This window comes from Cyprinodon variegatus, unplaced genomic scaffold, assembly GCF_000732505.1.
Source record: "Cyprinodon variegatus isolate N-32 unplaced genomic scaffold, C_variegatus-1.0 Scaffold314, whole genome shotgun sequence".
Taxonomy (NCBI): Eukaryota; Metazoa; Chordata; class Actinopteri; order Cyprinodontiformes; family Cyprinodontidae; genus Cyprinodon; species Cyprinodon variegatus.
The window spans coordinates 566913-589074 of record NW_015150767.1 but is presented as its reverse complement, the minus strand read 5'-3'; the positions used below and the strand labels follow the sequence as shown (position 1 = coordinate 589074).

General features: G+C 37.2%; 1 protein-coding gene across 3 annotated transcripts in view; it reads right to left on the bottom strand.

Moving 5' to 3' along the window:
- LOC107090887 (transcription factor SOX-6-like) overlaps window positions 1-22162 on the bottom strand; it is a 154598-nt gene that overhangs the window by 96210 nt on the left and 36226 nt on the right. For 2 of the 3 annotated variants that reach the window (XM_015384497.1, XM_015384499.1), the window contains exons 3-4: window positions 7109-7331; window positions 1452-1662 (exon numbers count right to left, since the gene is read on the bottom strand). In XM_015384497.1, coding sequence (XP_015239983.1) covers window positions 1452-1662; window positions 7109-7330 — 433 coding nt within the window. In that variant the 5' untranslated portion in view covers window position 7331. Of the gene's footprint in view, window positions 1-1451; window positions 1663-7108; window positions 7332-13700; window positions 13882-22162 lie in introns of those variants that run through there. The other variant, XM_015384498.1, reaches the window with a different exon arrangement.

Sequence of the window (22162 nt, the reverse complement as noted above, 5' to 3'; positions counted from 1 at the left end):
GATCAGGGAAGTTATTTTATTGCAAGTTAAAGTAAACTCCACAAATTTATGTCAGTTTCATATTAGTTAGTGTATTTTCCAGTCAAAATAGTTGCAATTAATTATTTTATAAAAAAATTAACATTTGCATTTTGCTAAGTAATTATTTCTGTTTTACCATAATTCAGAGATACAGTTTATGACTGTTGAACAGTTTCTTTTTTGTTGTTTATTTGATCAAAGGTTTACTGTAAAGATAATCCATATATGGAAATCTATTATTTATTTCACTTTGCACATGGAAATCAGGCTATGATTAATGAGAAAAAAGAATCAGAGGAGCTGAAATTTTAAACAATGGAGATCATCTGACTTTCTTATGGTTTTACTCCTGGTAAACACAAGATATTAAATATCAAAAGATGATCAGAATTAAATCATTTTAGATAACAATTTGTATTTTAGCCTCTTACTATGAAAATACAGAGAATTATGTTTATTGAATTAAAATAAAACCTCTGCATAAAAGATCTTTGTAAAAAAGCAGGTAATTACACTATCATGATGAGAATATAAAAGCATGTAGGCCTAATGGTTAACTTCTATAATGAAAACTCAGAATAAAGAAGTTGTCATAGTAATTTTTTGTTTTAAGTACATGTAAAACCTAACTACATAAATAGCTAGCTAATCTGCTAAAGGCAACGCTTAGCATAATTTATNTATATATATGAATATACCCTGAACTATTTACTCAAATTTGTACTTTTCTAGAACTTCTAGCAAATTCTAATACAAATATGCAGCCATCTAAAGTTAAAAATGTGGAAAATAAAGGGGTGTTTTTGTGCATATTTTAAGACACAAAGGCCAGTACAGTATTTGAATTATTTATGTTCTTAACTCTGTCACTAATTGTTATTCTTATACCCCCTATTAAGCTCCACATTTGTGTGACTTCCTTAATCTTTTTTGCTCTTGTAACACCACAATTTTACTCATTGTGGGACAATAAAGGGATTTTCTACTCTATTTCTATTCTCCTTAATTAGCTAAATTTGTGTACAGTATACATACACAACAGTATTAATAATACTACTGCTCATAATAAATATTTTGTTAACTGTACGTTTAGTTAAGAATCTGTATATACCTTATACCTTTAACTAAAAAAAAAAAAAAAACAGCTGATTGATCACCATAATCATCTTACAACATTTTCATGTTTTGATAAAGTCCTTATATAAAGAAAAAAGTTGAACATCTTTTGTTTCTGTGACTGTATCTATTCAGTTATAGGCAACAAGCGATGTTGTCCAGTGAAACAGTGGCCACACTATTCAGCATCCAGGAAGGTGTGCACTGATAATAATAGGAAACTGACTTTTTTAACACTGACAAAGACGACAGAAATGGGTTTCAGAGATTAAACCCACACAAACGATTTCAAAAAGCTAATTGTTTTCTCTCACCATCTTGTTCGGACTTGGTCAGCTCCACAAGCTTCTTCTGTTTCAGTGTATCCACCACATCAGCCAGACTTCCTTTACGCCGCTCCGGAGTCCCAAAGGCCAGGCCGATCACAGACTCTCCTCGATCTCTGGAGCACTCCTCTGGCTTGGTAGGAGAGGAGGAGTTAGTCCGGTAAGCGTAGCCAGAGCAGCCTTTGCTGCCTTCATTGTCCTGAGAAAGAAAAAGATGATCAGAGATTAAATTTAAAGTCACAAATGATAAAAGATTCACGGAGAACTTTGGAACCGATTGAAACCAATCTACATTCTACATTCACATTTATTAGAATTAAGTTTCCACACAGAAAAAGCTTCAGTTTAAAAAAAAGATGAAACTGCCTGAAGCCAAAAAAGCTGTGATGGGCCATGCTGAGTGTGGCTGCATTGGATCGTATGCACAAACACACCAGTGTGTAACTGGTCATGTGTGTAGGAGTATCCTGACTATCACTAATCCAATCTTGGAGCTGGCTGAAAATATTGTCAGTTTCAATGCCGCTATGTTGTGATCAGGCTTTAACCTAAAAGCCCGTCGTATAAAATGGTCCCTAGCTTGGGCTGGATCGGGAAGCACCAGCCGGTTGCTCTAAAGACAACACCTGTGGATGCCGTTACTGAGGGAAGAGGACTCTTGGACAGAGGCTACCATTATTAATTTTTTATTTTTTTTTAAGGGAGTTAAAGGTACCAAAAAGCTCTAAAATAAAATTCTTAAAAACATGTATATAATGTTATTCAGGAGCTAGAGAGCAGAACTGTGAACAGATAACAGGAAGGCTTAACAAAGTATTGCAAAGTCGCTCTTTTATCTCACTGAGCTTTCAAATACCTGAAACAGAACATGCTTGAAAAGCTGGCAGCCTTGAAAATCTCCGACTCCCTCGCAAAGGGGTTTATAAAGTTTGCCTGACAGGCTATTTTCATCAAAATCATTTTTCTTTTTTATGTAGGCCCCAAAATGCTATTAGAGGATTATACAAATTGTTTGCAAAATAAATGAGATTTTTTTTTCTGGCCCAATTGAACTTGTAAACATTGTTCTGAGTTGACACCACTGCTCCAAACATTCAGAGCACACACAGAGACAGCTGTATAAAAATGCTAATGAGCTAACTAAGGTATTCTCTCATATACTGTAGGATGCAAAAACGAGTTTGAAATTTTAAATCTATATTACATGAATTTCTCTTTGTTTTAAAATAATAGATCTTAAACCCACCCTATGTTGATATGATGACATTTTTTTTCCCCATTTATGCCCATTATATCTTACTGGACTGATATTGCTATTATATTTAGGACTACCTTTTACTACTGACAGGATGATGATTACAGTAACTGATTTACTAGTTATCAGGAATGCAATGGTCCCGTCCTGGTCTTTCCATTTTTATTCTAAAGGTATTCAGCACATTGTGATCAGTATTGTGAAGCTAGAAGAATTACTTGAGAGTATCTCAGACTTAAAGTGAGGGGGAAAAAACACTCAGAAATAGTTGTGAAGGCACTAACCTTTCTCTACAAGACATTAGAAACGTGGAAATATCTAGATAATTCTAAAGTATATGCTTACCTCTAAGCATTAGTGAAGGTGTGATCATTATTATACCTCAACCTTACAGTAGAAAGACTTTTTTTTACAATGTCTATTAATTTCTGCCTTAGGAAAAATAATTAAGGGTCCCACTGTTGTTTTCCTTTGATTTAAAAAAAAGAGTCTATAATTATTGAGAAGATAATCCTCTCTACATGACCACATTGTCCCACACAACAGACACTTCAGCACAGGTGTCCCAACACCGGAGCTATTTCAGGATGCTTTCTCCACCCCCTTACAGAGTGAGGGGATCTCCGAGAACCTTCGGAGGCTTATGTTTCAAAGACAACAGGCTTTGCTGAACAGCAAGATCTTAAGATGCCCTTGAAATGGCTCCAAAAAGGGGCCCTGCTGTACACTTTGTCTTTAAGCAGGAGATACCTTTGTAATGAGAATTGGGGGATAGCATGTCACTAAAGGATTGTTTAAGAGCATTTCTTCGCTGCATGCAAGGAACGGCAAACAGTGGAAGATCTAATGAGCGGATGGCTAACAATGACGGAAGCTTTATACAAAAGTATTAAAACTCTTTTAGCTCTTACGTAATGTCACAAACAGCTAAGCTGGATTTGATTTTAGGTTTTGATTTTTGCAGTATTGAGCACCATTTTTGCCTTCCTTACACAGCAAACATGTGGGAGGAGCCACTCTGTTACCACAGGAAAGAAGAAGCTATTTGTGATGTATATGTTATGGAAAACCTTCACTGAATACGAGAGCCAACACATCATCCCCATAATAAAACATGGCGGTGGCAGCATCAGGCTTGGTTGCTTTTTGTCAGAAAGGACAGAGGAGCTAATTGGTAACTGCATTTGTTCTCATCGCTGTTTACTCTGATAAACCTTCAATATACTCCCTTCCAACCAGCTGATCACAGGAGTCAATTAATTAATTTCTAACGTTGACCAATGTTTAGTTTTATATGAAGTCAGAATTCTGTTACAGTAGCAGCCATTCAAAATGGCCCTTCCCAGTCAAACGCCAGCCGAATGGCAGCCCACTTCCCTGCAACTCCCAGCAAAATCCCCTTCAACTTCCAGCCACTGGAGTGACCCCCGCTTCTCCTGGGCATGCATATTTTTTTTACTCTGACTCCGACCTTTCACTGAGTTACAGGGTCTGAGGAGGTAACACTTCTCTTAGATCTTAATGTTCACAAATCATAACAGACAGAATATTTTAGAACAAAGATTGATGTTTAAAAAAAGAAGACTTAGGGGACCAGCCAATGGCCCATCAAGGAAAGTGGGGATTTTTGAATTGCTGCTACTGTAAAAGTGCATATGTGTGGGAAAAAAAAAAAACTCATATGAGCAACTTTATTTAAAATATACACAGGTACATTACTCTCCATGAGCATTTTGAATGTTCTTTGTCTGTAGATTCAACACCATGAGGCCCTGAGTATGTCACAAGCATGGGGCTTCTTCTTTTTGATCACCTGGACCTGTTTCTTTGCTCTCATGTTACCTTTTGTCACTTTGAAGGAGCCTACTATAGTTCTATCTTGTTAATACTAGTAGCGTTAGCAATGCATCTTCATTCAGGCTAGTTGCTGTTCTTTTCAAGAGTTGAATTCTGAATTCATATTCTACAGCATCTCTTTCATCAACTGACCCTTTTGCAAGCACATCACTGGACATAAATACAAACCATACAGTATATATTTATATTTATATATAGATAACTGCCAGTGTGGATCCTTAGGCAAGGCCCTTTACGCTAATGCCTACCTCACACAATGATGAGTGACAATAAAATGAATGACATGCTGGCTCATACGTTGCCTGGCCAAACAAGGTTTGTGTCAGATGTTGGGGAACTAGAGCACTTTGATGTAAAATGGGCTTCTGGAACAAGAGGGAAATGAGCGGGATGTGATAACATGGCTCTGTTGGAATGCAACTACTTCAGTAACCCTAGTCAGAGGGGGTACATGCAAAGGATGTAGGAGAAATGGTTCTTCGAAACCCACATTCCAAACTCCCGGCGAAACAACTAGTACCATAACTCAATGTTCCAATATCCATAAACGGCAACTGCTCTCACAACTTGAGATTGACATGATACAAAACCACTGTTCTAGCAAGGGGGGACCAGGACCCCAGGTCAGATGGGAGTTGACACCAACCCCCCACCAGAGATTCGGTACAATGCTCCAATAATGAAGCAGCACCTGACCTGAAAAATAAGATCATGGCAAAAATGTCCACCAGTCAACCCCGAATCCAGTTACATAGATGGAGAAGCATCAGAAAGCATCAGAAAGTCTACTAGAAGAGGTGAATGCAGCCCTGCAAGCAATTTCAACACCAACCGACTGACACCAATGAGCTTATATACTGCACAGCAGCAGTGATCCTAGAGATGATTGGCTATAAGAACAACCATGTGATAAACTATCCACCATGAAAAAGAAGGCTGGAGGCTAATATCAAGGCAACACGGGGAAAAGTTAGTCAATTGATAGACGCCCTAAAAGGTGCAATGATCTCCCCCTCAGCTCTGGAGCAGCAGGACACTGTTGGTGAGCCACTATAAGAAATCCCTGTTGAGCTTTGAGCCTCTATCTATCGAAGTAAGAAGTGAGAAATTAAAGCCCTGATTGGATAACACACTAAAAAAACGTAACTTCCAGTGAGGCTAAATTTCTTAGGGGAAGGCCGAGGAGGTTCCTCATTTTTCCAGAGGCAAAGGTGATTGTTCAGTCAGAACAATCATCTTAGTTTTTTTTTTTTGTCAAAGTTGGTTGTTTGTGTGTGTGTGTGTGTGTGTTGGGGCTGCAAATGGATTTCTTCTCAGAAACAATAATAAATTTCAAATCACCCAAAGTTAACAGACCAACTCATGACAAGACTTGAAAAAGCATGTTCAGACTTAACTGATTTTTCTCTGTTTAAAAAATAATCAGTCTGTACTGTAGCTGTGCACAGGTGGAAGAGATAAACCCCCACATGACCTGCAGCAGCAGATCCAGCGATAAATGTTCTACAGTAGTTTTATCTCAATTGTTTTTTTCCTCCCTCATCATTTATCTATTTTATTTATTTTTTTCTAAGCAAATATCTTGTACAGTTTCTAAAAGCAAAACATGTTATGATTTTACAAGACACACTTTACCTTTAGTCAAAGAAACTTGATTATGTAACCGTCTTACTGACTTCATGGACTCGACACGTTCTTCTTCTACAACTTTGTTAAATTTATGGGACAAAAAATATCCACAATTCCACTTTTAAACTGACCTTTTCAAAGCTTTCCCAGGATTCTGGAACATTTTTACCTTGAGGCAGCTTTGAACATTTAATACTGAAGCACCAACAAATCAAAGTTTCACTGCACTCCCAAACAATGCTTAATGTTCTGATAATTCACTAAAAATGATAAGATGTAGAGTTATATTTTAGATCTGCTTATAATTACACGCGCCAATCATGCATCTATTGCAACGCAGCAATAGATGAATATATACTGCACATCTAGGAGTTTTAAAAACAGTAACACGCACCTTTGTGTTGGAAAAGTGATGTGTGTTTAACTACGAGTATGACCAGCAGAAAACTTTCTCTAACTAAGAAGCTCAAGTGAATCCTGCCTCATCTATTGGGAACCAAAAGAACCTAAAGCCGAATAACCAGAACACACACATCCACCTGAGAGCACGCTGTGGAGATGAAGAAAATCTAGGGGTATAGCTCTCCAGAGAAGGACCCTCACAGGTCAGCCTGCAGCACCGCCTGCAGCAAACAGGCTACTGCTGTGAAAATGTGTGTGTTCACTCTGGGTTAGTGTATATATATGGATATAAAAGGGTGCACACAAGAGTGCACAATCATGATTATGCATGAGAATTTGCAGACCCTGGTGCGCCCCCAGCATGTACTTCATGGGTGTTTTATGAGCTGCGTGCCCCAAGTGTGTTCACTGTGTACACACAGCAACGGCATATAGTTTATAGAGCTGAGTTATAGCCACATATCTCAGTGTACGATATGGTCCATTTCTTTTCACGTCTCACCGTCCCAGTGGGGGGAGCGGATGTTTCCCACTCAACGTCTCCTGCTTTCTTCCCGGCGAGCTGGACGTCCTCCGGGTGGGGTTGATCGTCCAAAGGGGGCGATGCCATCACCGTCGGACCTTCTCGCTCGTCTCCGGCCCAGGCCGCGTTGTCCTGACCCATCAGATCCGCCTCCTCAGACGACGGGTGAAAAGGAGGCGTTGCTCGCATGGAAGACATCATTCTGTAGATTTGGAAATGAAAATAAAGGCAGAGGTTAATATCCTTAATGTTTTAATGTGTTTCATCAACTAAAAGCTAAAACTTAAACTTAAATTAATCAAAATGTCTCCGTCTTTTTGTACTAGCAGAGGTGGAATTCAAACGGTGCTATTTTCAACGTACCTCTGAGCAAGCTGTTCTGTTACATGACTTCAATTTTATTTTTATTTTACATCTCATCATGTTGGAACCATGTATATGTTAAAACAGCACAGATCACCATATAATTGTGAGTTAAAGGGTAAATTATACAGTTTTCCTAGCTGCAGTGGAGTCCAACTGTTTTTATTGACCTTTAAGGCAACTCCATAAAATCCAGAGCTTGTAGAAACGGCCCGTTATGGAGTAAATTTTGTTCCATTATTGTTGGAAGCAAAGAACACATTTTATAAATGGAAATTGAAAAAACTACAATCTAGAAAGGAAACTGAAAAGCTTCTTAATCAAAAGAGGGTTTTACAGTAACTTTGCTGTTTTTATAGACTCTTTAAAAAATTATTTTAAAGGAAAAAAAAATCTAATATAATTTTTTTATTTCTATTTATCTATGATTTCATTAGAATTTTATGTTTTTCAGAATTACAAATTGCCTTCTTTTCTAATCGTATTTTACAGATCACATCTCTTCATTTCTCTGGGAAGGCTTTCCTGGACATAAGCGACAAAGTTTTTATCGGTTAATGCGACTATCAAGAGATAGTGTTTGTTTTGGGCTTGAGAGAAAAAAATGTGATCTTAGAAACGCCATTTGAAAAGAATGCAATTTATAAAACTTAATCTGAAAAAAAAGAGAAATTCAGTGTGAAAATATGAAGTCTGTAAGAAAAAATTTAAAAAAGAAAATTTGAAAATCTAAAACTTGTGAAACTAAATATGACAACAAAAAAATTATATATAAATAAAAGGCAAACACGTCCAAACCTTTTTGATAAAGTAAAATTTCTGCATTTTTCAGACTTACATTTATGAATAGAGTTCTTTGCTTGAATAAATAATGGAAAATAATGTACCCCATACACCTTTAGCTGCAGGTACAGCTTCCAGTTTTTAGGAAACTTCTTTGTCCTGCAGAAAGGTGATTCTCTTGTAAGGTTTTGATGTCCTGGACAAAAATGCTGAATAACCCTAAGATTCACCATGGTGAGCTTATTATTCTAAGAAAACTAAATGACAACTTAAAAAGAGCAGGTCACAGGTACAAACAATGGGGAAAACAAAATCTACTAAATTAGCTCCAGGTTCATGCTAAATGAGAGTATTTAAAGGTGAAAACCAAAGGAAGAAGCTATCCAAAAAAATAAAGAATGAAATAACTGAATACAATGGCAAGATGTGCAAATTTATAACAGAAGGAAAAATCCTGACCTTTAACTGAAAACCTAACACCTGTACATTGTCTTCTTCCTCCAGGTCGGCCCTGTTTTTTACTCAATCCATCGGAATCCCTATCGTTGGTTAAGAAAAGCATTACCCTATCATGATGTTGCCACTCCCATGTTTCGCTGTGGGGTGGAGCATTCAACTTTCACTGCAGTGTTAGATTTTGCATCACACACTGTGTTTTATATGTAGGTGAAAAAGTTCCCTTGTCTTCTGCTTCACCGTACCACTGTTTTGTGTTTATGTCATATCAAAATACATCGAATTTGGTGGCTTTGAGGAGACGAAACAAGAAAACATGGAAAAATAAGCCTGCATGAATGCTTTTGGAAGCAATTAACAGGATAACAACAAAAGCATTTCAACTAAACCTCCTTTTCGTAGATCATACAAGCCAGATCATACCTCTTATATATAATTCACATATCCTCCCAATGACATACATAGCCTGTTAGTGATCTCAAAGTTTACCTTGAAGAGAGTATGGAAAACACAGCAGAGAGGATCTACAGAAAAGTCTGCATATCAGGGAGTTTATGCTTAAGGTTGGAAAATGAATTCAGCATAAGAGGTTTAGAGAAAATCTACATTAATCAGTCATACAAGGCCAAACACAGGCATTTGAAAATAAAACAGGCTCAGTTTGCTTTATACTAGAGTGAAGAACTCTTAAACCAACTAAACACTCCAGGTAGAAAAACACTTCGGTATAAAATAAAATAAAAAACATATGGTAACTAAAATAGGGTGACATAAAGGCTAAATATTCTAATTATAGCTCACACATTTATAGAACGTGTCCCATTTTGGTATTTATAAACTAACTTGCATTCTTAAAATCTGCTAATATGTAAACATGAGTAAGCTGTTCCTAAAATATGTTACATCAACATCTTTACCATCTGTTCCATCAGAGGGAAAGTTTATGATTATAAGAGGGAGACTATTTATTGTCAGCACAAACTTTATTTTAAGAAAAGCTCAACTGAATTATTGCCCTTTGTATGGAGTGAATGTTGCTCCACTTTTGCTAAAAGAAAAAAAAAACATGGTTTGAAAATACAAAAAACATAAAAAAGCAATCTAGAAATGAAATTTTGAAAAACTTCTTAATCAGAAAAAAGGTTTTGAGAGTACATTTGCTGTTTTCTCTGATCTTATTTTATTTTTTTTCAAATATAAATTTTTTAAAATATTATTTTTTAACTTTTTTTAATTTGTTAAAAAAACTTGAGTTTTCAAAGTTTCATATCATATATTCATATTGCATTCATTTTTTTTTTTTTATCAAATTCACATTCACAATAATGGAACAATATTTACTCCATACATTTATTTCTTGTGTTGTTAGCCAAGAAACGCAGTTTTACAGAATCCAAGCTCAACCTGCTTGCTTCTTGATGACTGAAAACAAATGTCTACATCTAAAAACGTCAGTTTGGATCTGTTTTGCTCTGACCAATAAAAACATTGCAGCATAATGTCTGAATACCTTCGACTTCCGTGAAAGCTTTAACATCAGTGTTGCGTAAATCAGCGTGAGCTGTCTGTTTGAAATATGGAGCGCCTTGGGTGCTTTTAAACAGAAGTATGACCTGTTAAAGAGGCAGGAACAGGTTTCCTCTCTGCATGTGTTGGGGTAGAAAGGATGGTGGGATTCGATAATAGAATAACCCTACATGTGAAAAAGAGATAGATGTTGAAAGATGGCTTAACTGGAGAGTAAATATGAGGACAGTGTAGCACAGCAGGATTTATTTCTGGGTTTTGACTTTGCATCACATATTTTTTGGACCATAAATTTCTGTGCATGTCACATTTTAAGGTCTTCTATGGAAAGCACCGTCCAAAGATTCTGCAATGCAGGTTAAATTAGAGGAGGGGTCATGGCTGATATGCCATGGAAAGTGAAACTTGCTCCACTCTGACCTGAAGAAGGTGGAGAACCATTAATAGAGCACCAATGCTTTGACACACATCTTCTTTCTGACCTGGAACAAACTGTACAATTAGCTTGTAGTGTTAAGAAACATTTTATGTAATTTGCTTAATTGACTTCAGGTTTAATGTTTTGGTTGAGAAGAGTTTTTTATGATGAAGAAAAGCAGACAAAGAAGTTAAAATCACATCAAAATTACAGTTGCTTCTGTCCCACTACTCCTCCATAAAGGCCCCATTTGTGAAGCTTAAAACTGTAATTAGTGAAGGGAGTCTACATTAGCCTTTTGTTTTATAAAAATGTATGTTGAGCTCTTTCTGCCAAAAGCAAAAAGATCATTTAAGCAATTATCCATCACTAGCATCACCACTTTTGGGTTAGGGTCATATTTTTGTGTTGTGTTTTTTTTTCTTGTATACTGTAGGTATTGGCCGATACATGCATGCATGCGTTTACAGATTAAGTAGAGCATTCAGCAGCCATGCCTTGAGATCATGTGAAGGGCATGCATTGCTGCTCCCTCCATCTGCTATCTACTGTTAATGTTTTCATTGATTCTTTTTTTGTCTAAACTGAAACCTGTGTAGCATTTTTATTATAGTGTTATCTTTTATGATGTAAAAGGAGGAATAAAAAGCAATATCAGCACTAAAAATTGGCCCAAAAATATCGCCGGTATTGAGAATCGGCTACACTGATGTCAGAATAATCGATCGTATTGTAATGTCAGCTATAATCAGGGGTAAAAGTATTTCTTTGTCTTTGTCTGCACAGAATTTCAGAGAACATGATCAAATCTCTTAATTATGACTTTATCGTCTCAGTAATCGTTATCGTCAAGTACTGAAATGTAAGTATCTGTACTCATATAGGAAGTCTTGTAGTTATTTTTGCTTTTATCATCTTTAAGTTTAATAAATTAGTAATTTGTGGCCGTTTACAGCAACAAACCAGGTATCATTAAAAAGGTTTTACTTTCTACTGCTAATGGAGTCAAAATAAAAAAAACTGAGCTACTTTTCACTTCATTTTTTTGTGTGTGTGTGTGGGCATGTATTTCTTACATCACGCGGGACGCTTTTCCATAAATCTTAGCACATCGTAAGGACAGAGTGCTCTAGTGGGGACCAATGTATGATCCCCAAGGGTACAAATTCTTTTCTAGGGTTAAGTGTTAGGTTTAGGAGTAAGGTGTGAGTTGAGTGCATGTTGGGGTTAGGGTTAGGTATGAGGCCATTATGGTTAGGGTTAGGGTCACCATTAGGCTGTAGAAATGGGTTAGAAATGAATGGAAGTCAACTGACAGTCCCCACGAGGATAGAGAAATGTGCTTGTGTGTGTGTGTGTGTGTCTGGGCAGGGAGGCTTTTTATAACTGATAGTTTTATAACCATCACATTTCATAACAAACTTGCCTGCAGGTGTCATCTTCCCTTCACACAGAGGCCGTTTCGATGCTTCAGAACAAGCAGGCTCAGACTTTACACACCAATATGAGTACTTGAGATATTAAGCCAGGAGGCGAGCAACAACTTACACTAATCCGTGATCAACTCATGGACTTCATAGAGGAGCGATGAGGGAGCGGTGGGGAGCCCAGGAGGGAGAAGACAGAAGAGGGACTATATTTAGCTGACAATATTGCTGCTGCTGCTGCTGCTGTGTTTATGAGGGGGGGCTTGAGACTTGGTTTCTTGGAACCAGGGTCTCATATGGCCAGGAATGCCCAGACTCTCAACCTGCTGCCACTGATAGAGTTTCACCACGCAGGGAACATTGGGTTGTTGGTAAGCAAACCGCAAGTCTTTTGTGACTGGCTGGAGGAGGAGGATACTGTAATTCTTGATCTGATCACAGAGTAAACAACTCTTTGGAGGTCCTTGTTCGCTCAACGTGAAAACACCACAATCGTTTGCGGATGGGTCCAATATGATAGGAGCAAAACATTTTTAAAAATGGCACAAATATGGAGCACCTACAGTGGCGTTTTTTTTTTTTATTCGAGGGATTAGCTCCCTGTCCAGGGTGCCATTCTGTCAGGGGGCGGCACAAGAAAATAAAAAAGAATAAAGTTTTCAGAAAGACTTTTCTAGATCCAGTCAATGAAGAGTGGACACCGGGGTTTTGCAAGGTCTGGAAGCAGCTGGGTAACAACATTTAAATGAGGTTAAATTGAAACATTTGCTGCTTCTAAGTCGTTTGAAGAGCATTTTATTTTATTTTTTGTTGATATCTAGCTCTTGTGTTTAAATGTTATTGAAAAGGCAGTTTTTATAATTTAGGACATCTTTATTCTGTAGATGAAATGTTTTTTTTTCTCTCAGTAACAGGGCTACATTGACTGTTTGTCTTGTGTGTCACTATACAGCCTTGTGATGGACGGGGGACGTGTCAAGGGAAGACACTGCCTCTCCTTTAACCTCAGGATAAGCAGATTTAGAAAAGTGACAAACCAACACAAGGAGAGTAATGAATAGATAAATAAATGAATAAAACTCATAGTTGTTTATATATAAACATACACCTACAGGTCCACAAAAAGATAACTGAATGTACTCAAATATATTGTAAGTGCTCTCAAAGATGCAGTATTAAACAACATAAATGCCAAGTGATTATAATTTTAGATACTTAATAGGTTCACTAGGAAATACGCTGAAAGTACCCTATAATTCTGTATTTAAAAGCACCGGAAAGGATGTAGTAAGACCTCACAATGTTGTTTTTATTATCAACCAAGAGCTAAAAGTTCGAATTAAAAAATAAGGAAATCTGAAACACTTTTTCTTGGCAGAAATAGATCAAACAAAAAACAACCCCAAAGATGTTCATTTACTATAGTGGCTCAAAAGTTTAAATAGCAAAAAAAGTCTCTCAAACAGATTTACAGCTGAGTGACATAAAAAAAAAACACCTACATGATAATATTGCTGAAATAGACGGAGAAAAAAAATAGATAGCTCACCATCATGCAAATCCCTCTTCTCCATGTTAAGATAAAGCACCAACTTACTGTTTACTTTGAGCATGATGATTCAATTTCTGTCCTTTTATTGGTTGCCTCAAAACATTTTTCCAGCCTTAAGCTCAATGGCAATCCTGACAAAACAAAGTGGCGATAGTGGACAGCTAACTTAGTCTCCTCCAAAATGTGGACAGTAACTCTGAATCCCCTTTGTAAGTGGAAGAGAAACGAAAACCGGGGTTGGAATTTGGCAGGAGAGCGTTGTTCGGATCTGGCCTGGAACCTGGCGACTCGGGTAGGAACAATCAGGCATTGTGGAGCGTGGACGGAGAGGGACCTGTGACAGATGAGAGTGGGAGAGAGAGGGCCCCCTCTAAGAAAAACAGTGCACAAAGCGCCATTCACAACCCAGGTCCTTCTGCCACTTGTGGAGGGAGAGAAGGGCTCCGACAAAGGCCTCCAACCGGACCAATTGGGTGTAAAATCTCCAGCCGTCTCAGCTGGATAACACTGAGGAAGTGGGAAATACTAAAGAGAAAAAGAGACGAGAATAAGAAGACATGGGGGGGGGGTGGGGGGGGGCAGGAGGACTTGGGGGATTGTTTGTCTTTTGGACAGTCCTAGCTAGAAAATAAAAGGAAAGAAAGCATTCTGATGGTTTCACTGGAAACAAAGAGACTCCATGGCAAAGCAATCAAAAACCCTGAGAAATCAGGACACATTTATCTGTTCTTCATTTTTAAAATAAAATGTAGAAAAGTTGAAAAGGAAATTCCATCCCAGCATCGGATTTACGAGACTCTGACGTCTTAAGAAACTCTGAGGTTTTTCTCATCTATCCATCACAACAGAACCGCAGTAACACACCTGAAATGCAGCTGAGAAAAGAAAGATCCCAAACCTTCAAGTTCAAAGAATGAAAAAAGAAAGGCTGCAGATCAGGGATGGAGAATTTACCCCCCAAAAAAGATTACAGAAATGTTAACAAGGCTTTAGTGAGCACAGAACAATAAAGCGTAGCCCCTCCCCTACTAGTTACTGTCCACTGCTTCTTGCTGGAGACAACCAGTGTGGAAACATTACTGTCAAAATGAGGACAGTAAAGGAACTGAAACTCAAGCAACTCCACCAATTACACATATTTGGTGATGCTGCTCTAAATTAACAAATGGCACGTTGCTTTAAATAAAGTCATAAAAGGTATTTCATATTTTAGGTAATTGTACCGTTCACACTGCAAGCAAGTGTCCAAAATCCAAAAAGATCAGGTCAGGCTTTTAAAAAGAGGTGAGCCACATTCATATGTGTTCCTATCTGATGGTTTGGGAAGTGACTACAGCGTGAACAACCAGTGTGGATTAGATGTGACTTGGACGTCCCTTTCTATCAAATTTGTCACAATTTTGTGCCGCCCAGCAGGAAACGGCAGCAGTAACTAAAGCAGACAGAATCTGGGAGAGTAGCGCTGCAAAAACTGATGGAAAAAAATAAGTTAAATTCTCCTGAAAAAATGTGCAGATCAGATGATCTGCCAACAGAATGAGTATTTTTGCCTTTAGACTAAGATAATTAAATAGCAGGCACTTAAAAATAAGATAATATGGTTGTTGTTTTTCTAATGTTAAATGTAAATCTTCTTATTCAGTTAGTCAATTTTCTTCCTTACCTGATTGGAAAATATATTAATTTCAGAAATAATTGTCTTATATTTCAGTATTCGCATTCATGAGCAGCAGAGAGAATCAATACAACTGTTAAAACTTTATGCAGGCCTAATTAAAAGGCATATAGGAAACATCAGGTTATGGAAACAGTTTGCATTAGACCTAGACTTAAACTGACTTTATTATAATTTTGTACACACAGAGTGTATACAAAAAGATATTTCGTTCAGTCTCAAGCCATTTTCATTTTTTTAAAGTGCAGCAGTGATAAAGGTAAGCAGCAGTGATAATGTAATACGACTGTATATTAGTTACAGTTCCAACATTCTTTTTTTGTAGTTTTCGTATGCAAACCTTCAAACAGAGGACTTTAAGATGCTGTGAAGTTGTTCGAATAAACTCCCCCTGCCAGATCTCAAACAAATCTCCCTGAAACACCAAAATAAAGAGTTTTACTCTTCTTTCACTCATGCATTTCTCACACAGCGCCTGCTGACGGAATAAATGGCTTCCGTTCGACTCTGTAAACCTTCTCCATGTTTACTGTTGTGCTGCGCGTGACAATGCTTTATTACTTTTATGCTCCCGCAGGTCAATTTAGAGCTGCTAACGTTTCACACTGCAGTCAGATACAACGACCAGAGACAAAATAATTCAGATTCCTAAAAATCCCATTGAGCGTTTAGACCTGGAGAGTGAAAGCAGCCGATTTGTTTCAGCAGAACTACTCATTTATCCATATCAAAATCTAAAGTAACATCCAATTAGGAGCTTATTGGGTATTTTATTTGTGCACTTTTTTAAGTTTAGAGGCAGATTTCCAGAAGAAATCTCCAACCGATGCAGCTGATGACTGTAAAGCATTTCATTGGGGGTCAGCATCTCAAAAGTGTGAATGAGGTGCTGCCAGGTGGATCTGCACTTAATTAAATATGGGGTATAAAGGACAGTTGGCCATGCTTTTAAATCCTGGCTTTTTCTGGACTCTCATTAGACGGTCGCACAGCGCTGCAAGCGCAGAGCCCGGTCAAAGGTCAGACATGTGGAATGTGAACAGACACATGCTGCCCTGTTTTCTCAAAGAGATTCCCTTGTCTCTTGGCTCTTCTGCTAAAAATAGATAAACTCCATTGCAGCTCCAGTCACCCCAAAACTGGCACGTTTCGTCGCTGCCGTCAGAGCAAGAAAAGCAGTTTTGTTTTCTGAAATTCCAGGCTCATTAACTTAGACTTCACTCTCCGAAGCGGCTCTTCGGTTTCATAGAACTTTACATATAGCTTCCCTGTTTTTCAACGCTCTAGCTGCTTATCGCAGGCAAACCGCAGGTATCCTCTGACCTTCTAGTGACTCAGGTGAAACAATGAGGACAGGTAAACAGAGGGCGGATGCTAAGCGTTACTTTTGAGTCAAAAAACTACCCAAATCAATCTGCTGTCAGGAGCAAATCCCTCCACGGTTCCCATGTAAACACAGGCCATTGTGCCACTTTGAAAAGTATTGTGTTAAAAACATAAAGGCTCAGAATCAGGAAATAGGTAGAGTGAAAATAATATGATTTTTTTTTTCATAAGGAGTTCGGTTTTCATCTTAATTCTTTTTTTGCTTTGTCTTGTTTATCATTTTATTTTTCAATCACAATCAGCGTCACTGGCTTTCGACTTTTGCACAAAACTGTGATAAGCCTCTGCTAATCTTAAACAGCTAGAAATAACACTGAGGTAAATCTATATTTAATACATTTAGTCCTGCACTGGGAAAAGCTAAACATAATAAAATTACTAGGATTTTAGGTGTCTGTATTCCCCAAACTCTAGATACTCTAGATCTGGGTTTGCAGCCTTTGCAACCCAAAGAGACATTCTTGCTCTCAGTCCAGTTAAATAAAACTCATTTAGAGGCTCAAATGTCACATGATGTTCTGGAAAAAGACAAAAGAATTTCTGATAAATATCAATTAAAGAAAAACTTGTTTCACTTTCAAAGGACCGGCCTTTTATTTTAAGATTTTAGAATAAAAAAATAAAATCTTTTTTTTTTGGCAAACAAAGGATGGATTCATGGATGCATTGTTGCTGATATCTATGGAGCAAAGGGACATTTTTTCCAACCTAATCATAAGAAAAATAGATCTGACAAAATAATACTTGTTCCATTAGTGTCATTCTGTTGTGCAAATTCAGAACACGTAATCAACAAAAAAAAAAAAAAGAAAAACGTTTAAACCTTCAGAATCTCTTATTAGTATTCTGAATGTTATTATTATTATTCTGTATTAAAAGGGTTATTTATCATTTCCATCTGAATTTAGGAACCACATGCAGCTCCGGGGCCAAGGGTTGAAGAACCTTGCTCTAGATGTTAATTATTCATTTATTTCTATCTATACTGTAACAGAACATTTTCAGTGCGGGTCTGTCAGATAAACAAACACAAAAATGCTCCAATCTTAAGTCTCATTTAATTTCCTTTTGTCTATATTTAAACGTGATGTTCCACACAGTATTTTAAATTATTTTAAATTAGTATTTATGCTTTCTAATGGGTAAGTTGAAATGGTGTGAAATTTGATTTCGGGCCCTGATCAAATCAAAATAGTTGTGACATCATCATTCATTAAACAACAAAGAGGTAAGAGAAAATAAACTGATCGTACCACAAAAAGTCAGGGGGTGTTAAAGTAGACATCATGGATGGTTCTATTCAGGGGCCCACAGGGGCCAGGGACCGTGTTATGACCCCTATGCTGAAGACAGAGTATAAAGCATAGAAACTCTAACTGATTTCATCCCTTTCATGTTTTAACCTCACTGTTTTATTTAACAATGATTTTAAAAAGAGCTTCACTGAGTCCCCTGCTTCTAAATTTGCCCTAGAACCAGGATAGATAATCAGATGAAGTTCTATCACAGCAAAATTGCTTAAGGAAAAAAAAAAAGAAAAATTGAATCTGATGAGTACCCACCATTATTAAAGATATGTTAATGTTTAATGTTTAATGTTTGTTCTAAGGATTCAACTACTGGAAAAACAGCTGGAAATATAGCAAACTGGAACTAAGTGATATCTGTCACTAATAATAGTTTATCCCCAGGTATGTTAATTTAGCACAAATGAATGGCTCTTATTATTGCACCACTTGCAAAAAAAAGGAAGAAGGATAAACTTGTTTGATTAAAGCAGGACCTGTCGGTTAATTCACCTCCGGGTTATTTTCTTGCTCTATAGAATGAAGCAGTTGTATTTCATACCAAACATGGATCAATTCATACCTGCAACAAAGAGACATTAAACTACTATATTGCCATAAACTAGGATAAAAGGTTTCAGGACTCCAGTAAATAAAAGCATAAACTGGAGGCATATTTTGCAAATCGATTAATCTGTCGATTATTTTTTTCGATTAATAATCAGATAGCAAACGATTCTTTAAAGAAGACTTTTTACGAAATTAAAGCAGTGAAACTAAAACTTTTACCCTTGAGGAGTTCTGGATAGACTATACTGACAGACTGATGTTTTTTTCTAATGTATTATCTTAAATGAAATTTTTTTATATATTTTCTAACAATCTAAGTATAACTACTGCTCTTAGTGTGTTGCTCTGTCAGCTAAAGACATGTTTTAGAGTCTCTATACTCCAGTTTACAATAAATTGATTACTAAATTAGCTTAAGATTATTTTAAAAATCGATACATCACGATCAATCTGATAAAATGTTTCAGCCCTACATTTAATTACCATAATAAATGAAAATAGAGTGGAAGGCATGAAGTATCTGTGTGAAACTTTTGCTTACCGGTAAATAAAAAAAAATAACAGCAGCTGTTAAAGGGCCAGAATGGGCTGGAGCCAATTGAGTCAAAAATAGCAAAAGTAGATCATAATAATTAAAATTGTTATTATAATTTTGAAATTGTTAGATGCTTCTCATTTTCAAGACTTAAAATAATCTAAATCTTAACAAAAACACTTTTTTTTTTCTCATATTTTCACTAAATATATTCAACGACCAATAAAATCACCGCTCATCAGATGGACAAGTGCTGCAAACACAGAATGTGTCTCCATTCGGCTGTTAATGGAAATATCAATCAAAGCCAATGATTGGACCCTCATAAAATGATGAATGCGTCGTTTATAAGGCGGCCACAGACCCCTAGCCTCTGTGCCTTAGGTCTCTGTGTTCAGGCTCTGTGCCTTGATGCCGGACTAAAAACCGCAGACCCCCAGAAATCCAGAAATGGTCGTAGTAACCAACACCCTCCCTTGTGCTTGTTATTTTTCCTGGCACGTGAACACACCCATAGCTTTCCCAAATACAGTACACACATATACATTTATCTGCTTCGTGGCAACGATACAGAGCAAACCACTGAAGAAGCCATTGAGGACCAAGGTAAACACAAAGACTCCCTCAGAAAGGGACTGTTTGTTTCCTGCAGCTCGTATTTGTCCGAAACGATTCTCAATCATACGGCCCTCAATATATCAGCGTTAAAATAATAAAAATAAAACAGGAAGTTTTATAGTGGGTGAGCAAAAACATCACGGCGGACATAGATCACCTGAAAACTAACAATAATAGCAAATTATTAAAAAGCATAACATCAAAAGGAAGAGGTTGAAATTAAGTGTGTAACCTGTTTCCTTCTTCACAGTCCGCCATCTTTTTTATTCTCACCTCTCCTCCCCTCTGAGCTACATCCTCTTAACGCATGTTCATCTGCCCTACTCACCTACACCTTACAGAGGTAGCACACAATGTGCCATAAGGATCTCATGAAGCCTTAAATCAGGCTAACATCTCACTTGAAGGACCTCTTGACCTCTATAGGGACAGACATAATGCCTCAATAAGCTCATTACACAAGTTTTAAGCCTTGGTGTACTGGAACCACACAACAAGGCTCCTTTCCAAAGTTATTAGCCGTCCTGGTACAGATGAGTTAAAACATTCTTTCTTTCTCTAACGGGGAGATTTTCAGATCTTTTTGGAATACCAGTATCCTTCTCCTCAGTCTGTGTGGTAATAATATAAACTCAGATCCTTGCGGAGCCTCGTTTGTTCCAGCTACAGTCATTTAGAACGACTTTAATCGTCGTTCCCGCTGTAGCCCGGGAGTTTCATTACATCATGACAGTTAGATTCACATGATAGAATGCCATTGAAACAAACACTAACTACTAACTTTTTTTATTTAAATGTGTTGTTGGTTAAATTATTAAAAGTAAAGAGTGACAATCCTGGTCTTTTTTCTTTACTGGAAAAAAAGAAAAGCTTTTTAGGTTGAGGTAAGTTTATATAGTCGCAACAAGATGGGTAGAGGTGAAACTGCTTTACTCTATGCTCCGAACAGTTGGACACAACCAGGATCACGAGTTGCTTTCCCACCAAACCTTTGGAACATTTTTAACCGTGACAGAGTCTGATTTCTGGAGAGGATCATATCTGTTTAAACCCAACCCCGGACCCTGGCACAGTTACAACTGGTTATCTTTACATGTTTAATAACTATCCAAATAAAGAGAAAGAAGATGTGACAAAAGAGGAGCCCAACTGAGTAAAAGAAGGAGGGAAAGGAAATTATTGTCCCCTTCACACCAAATGAGTGTTGTTTGTCAAAAAGGCTCCAGTGCCTTATCTTGGATGCTTGTTCTCACTGAAGTCTCTCTCACTCTGTGCGACGGCAGATGCAAAGAATAGAGTGGCCTTGCTTTATCTGCTGTACTGAACAGTAAAAAAACAGGTTTAAGATGTTTAAAGTGAGAAAGTGCACCTAAAAACATCCTCTGTACAGTTGGTTCATTAGGATTATGATCCTACTTTAAATATTCTGTAGCTGCAGAATACAGGGTATGGATGGGGGAGCAGTCACTGCAAATCCAGCAATAGTTCCCTCAATCCGCCTAGGCTCTTCAAGTTTTCCTCGAGAAGTCGAGTAAAAAGAGATGAAAAAATACAATCTGTTTGGGGTTTTTTTTGGTTTACATATGTATTCTTGTTTATCTTTGATGGTTTTATGCTGACAGCTCCGTGTTGAGCAGCAAAAATTTAGATTTTCCAAATCGAGCATCTGATGCTTAATACACATCAACACTCAGAAGCTCTAAACACACTGCACCCTCAAAACACTTCAAAATGCGCCTCGAATGGCAGTTAAAAGTTTCTAAATGTGTGGTGAGACCACCTAAAGTAGTTCAAAAGAATACCTAGGGAGCACCAGAAACCCAATGAGACTAACTTTCTTTTTTCCATTCAATCAGCTCAGTATAGGCTAAGGAAACCTACAAGCTTTATGAAACAAACCTTCAAATATTTTCTTTTAAATGTTCTGTGTCAATAACCAAATGCAGCTTTTAATTAAATGCCATTTTATTATGGGAATCTCATACTGGCCCCTGCCCATTTTACACTGGGAAACAAAAACCGCATGACATTATCATCATGTCAGGAACTAGACCTGCAGTATAAATGCTTCTGCTGCACCACTTTCTCTGTTCCTCACTTAAAGATCCTTTATTTTTAAATATCTGACCTTTATAACCTTGAAATATCTTTATATCTGGTACTTTAAAAGGTTATTAGAGGTTTATTACTGTGATTGTTTTTCCTCCTACTGCACAAAGAACCTCTAGGTTTAATTTATGAACATTTTTCACAGATTATACTACTGCAAACAAGTCCTTTCTAATAATCTTCATAAAAGGGACCAAACACTATAGAGAGCTTTTCATCTATTGCAAGACAGTAGAAAACCCCGTAATTTTACAGATCAAAGTACTTATTCAAATTAAAAATGTATAATCAGCTTCAGGTGGCCAAACATATCTAGAATCACTGCATA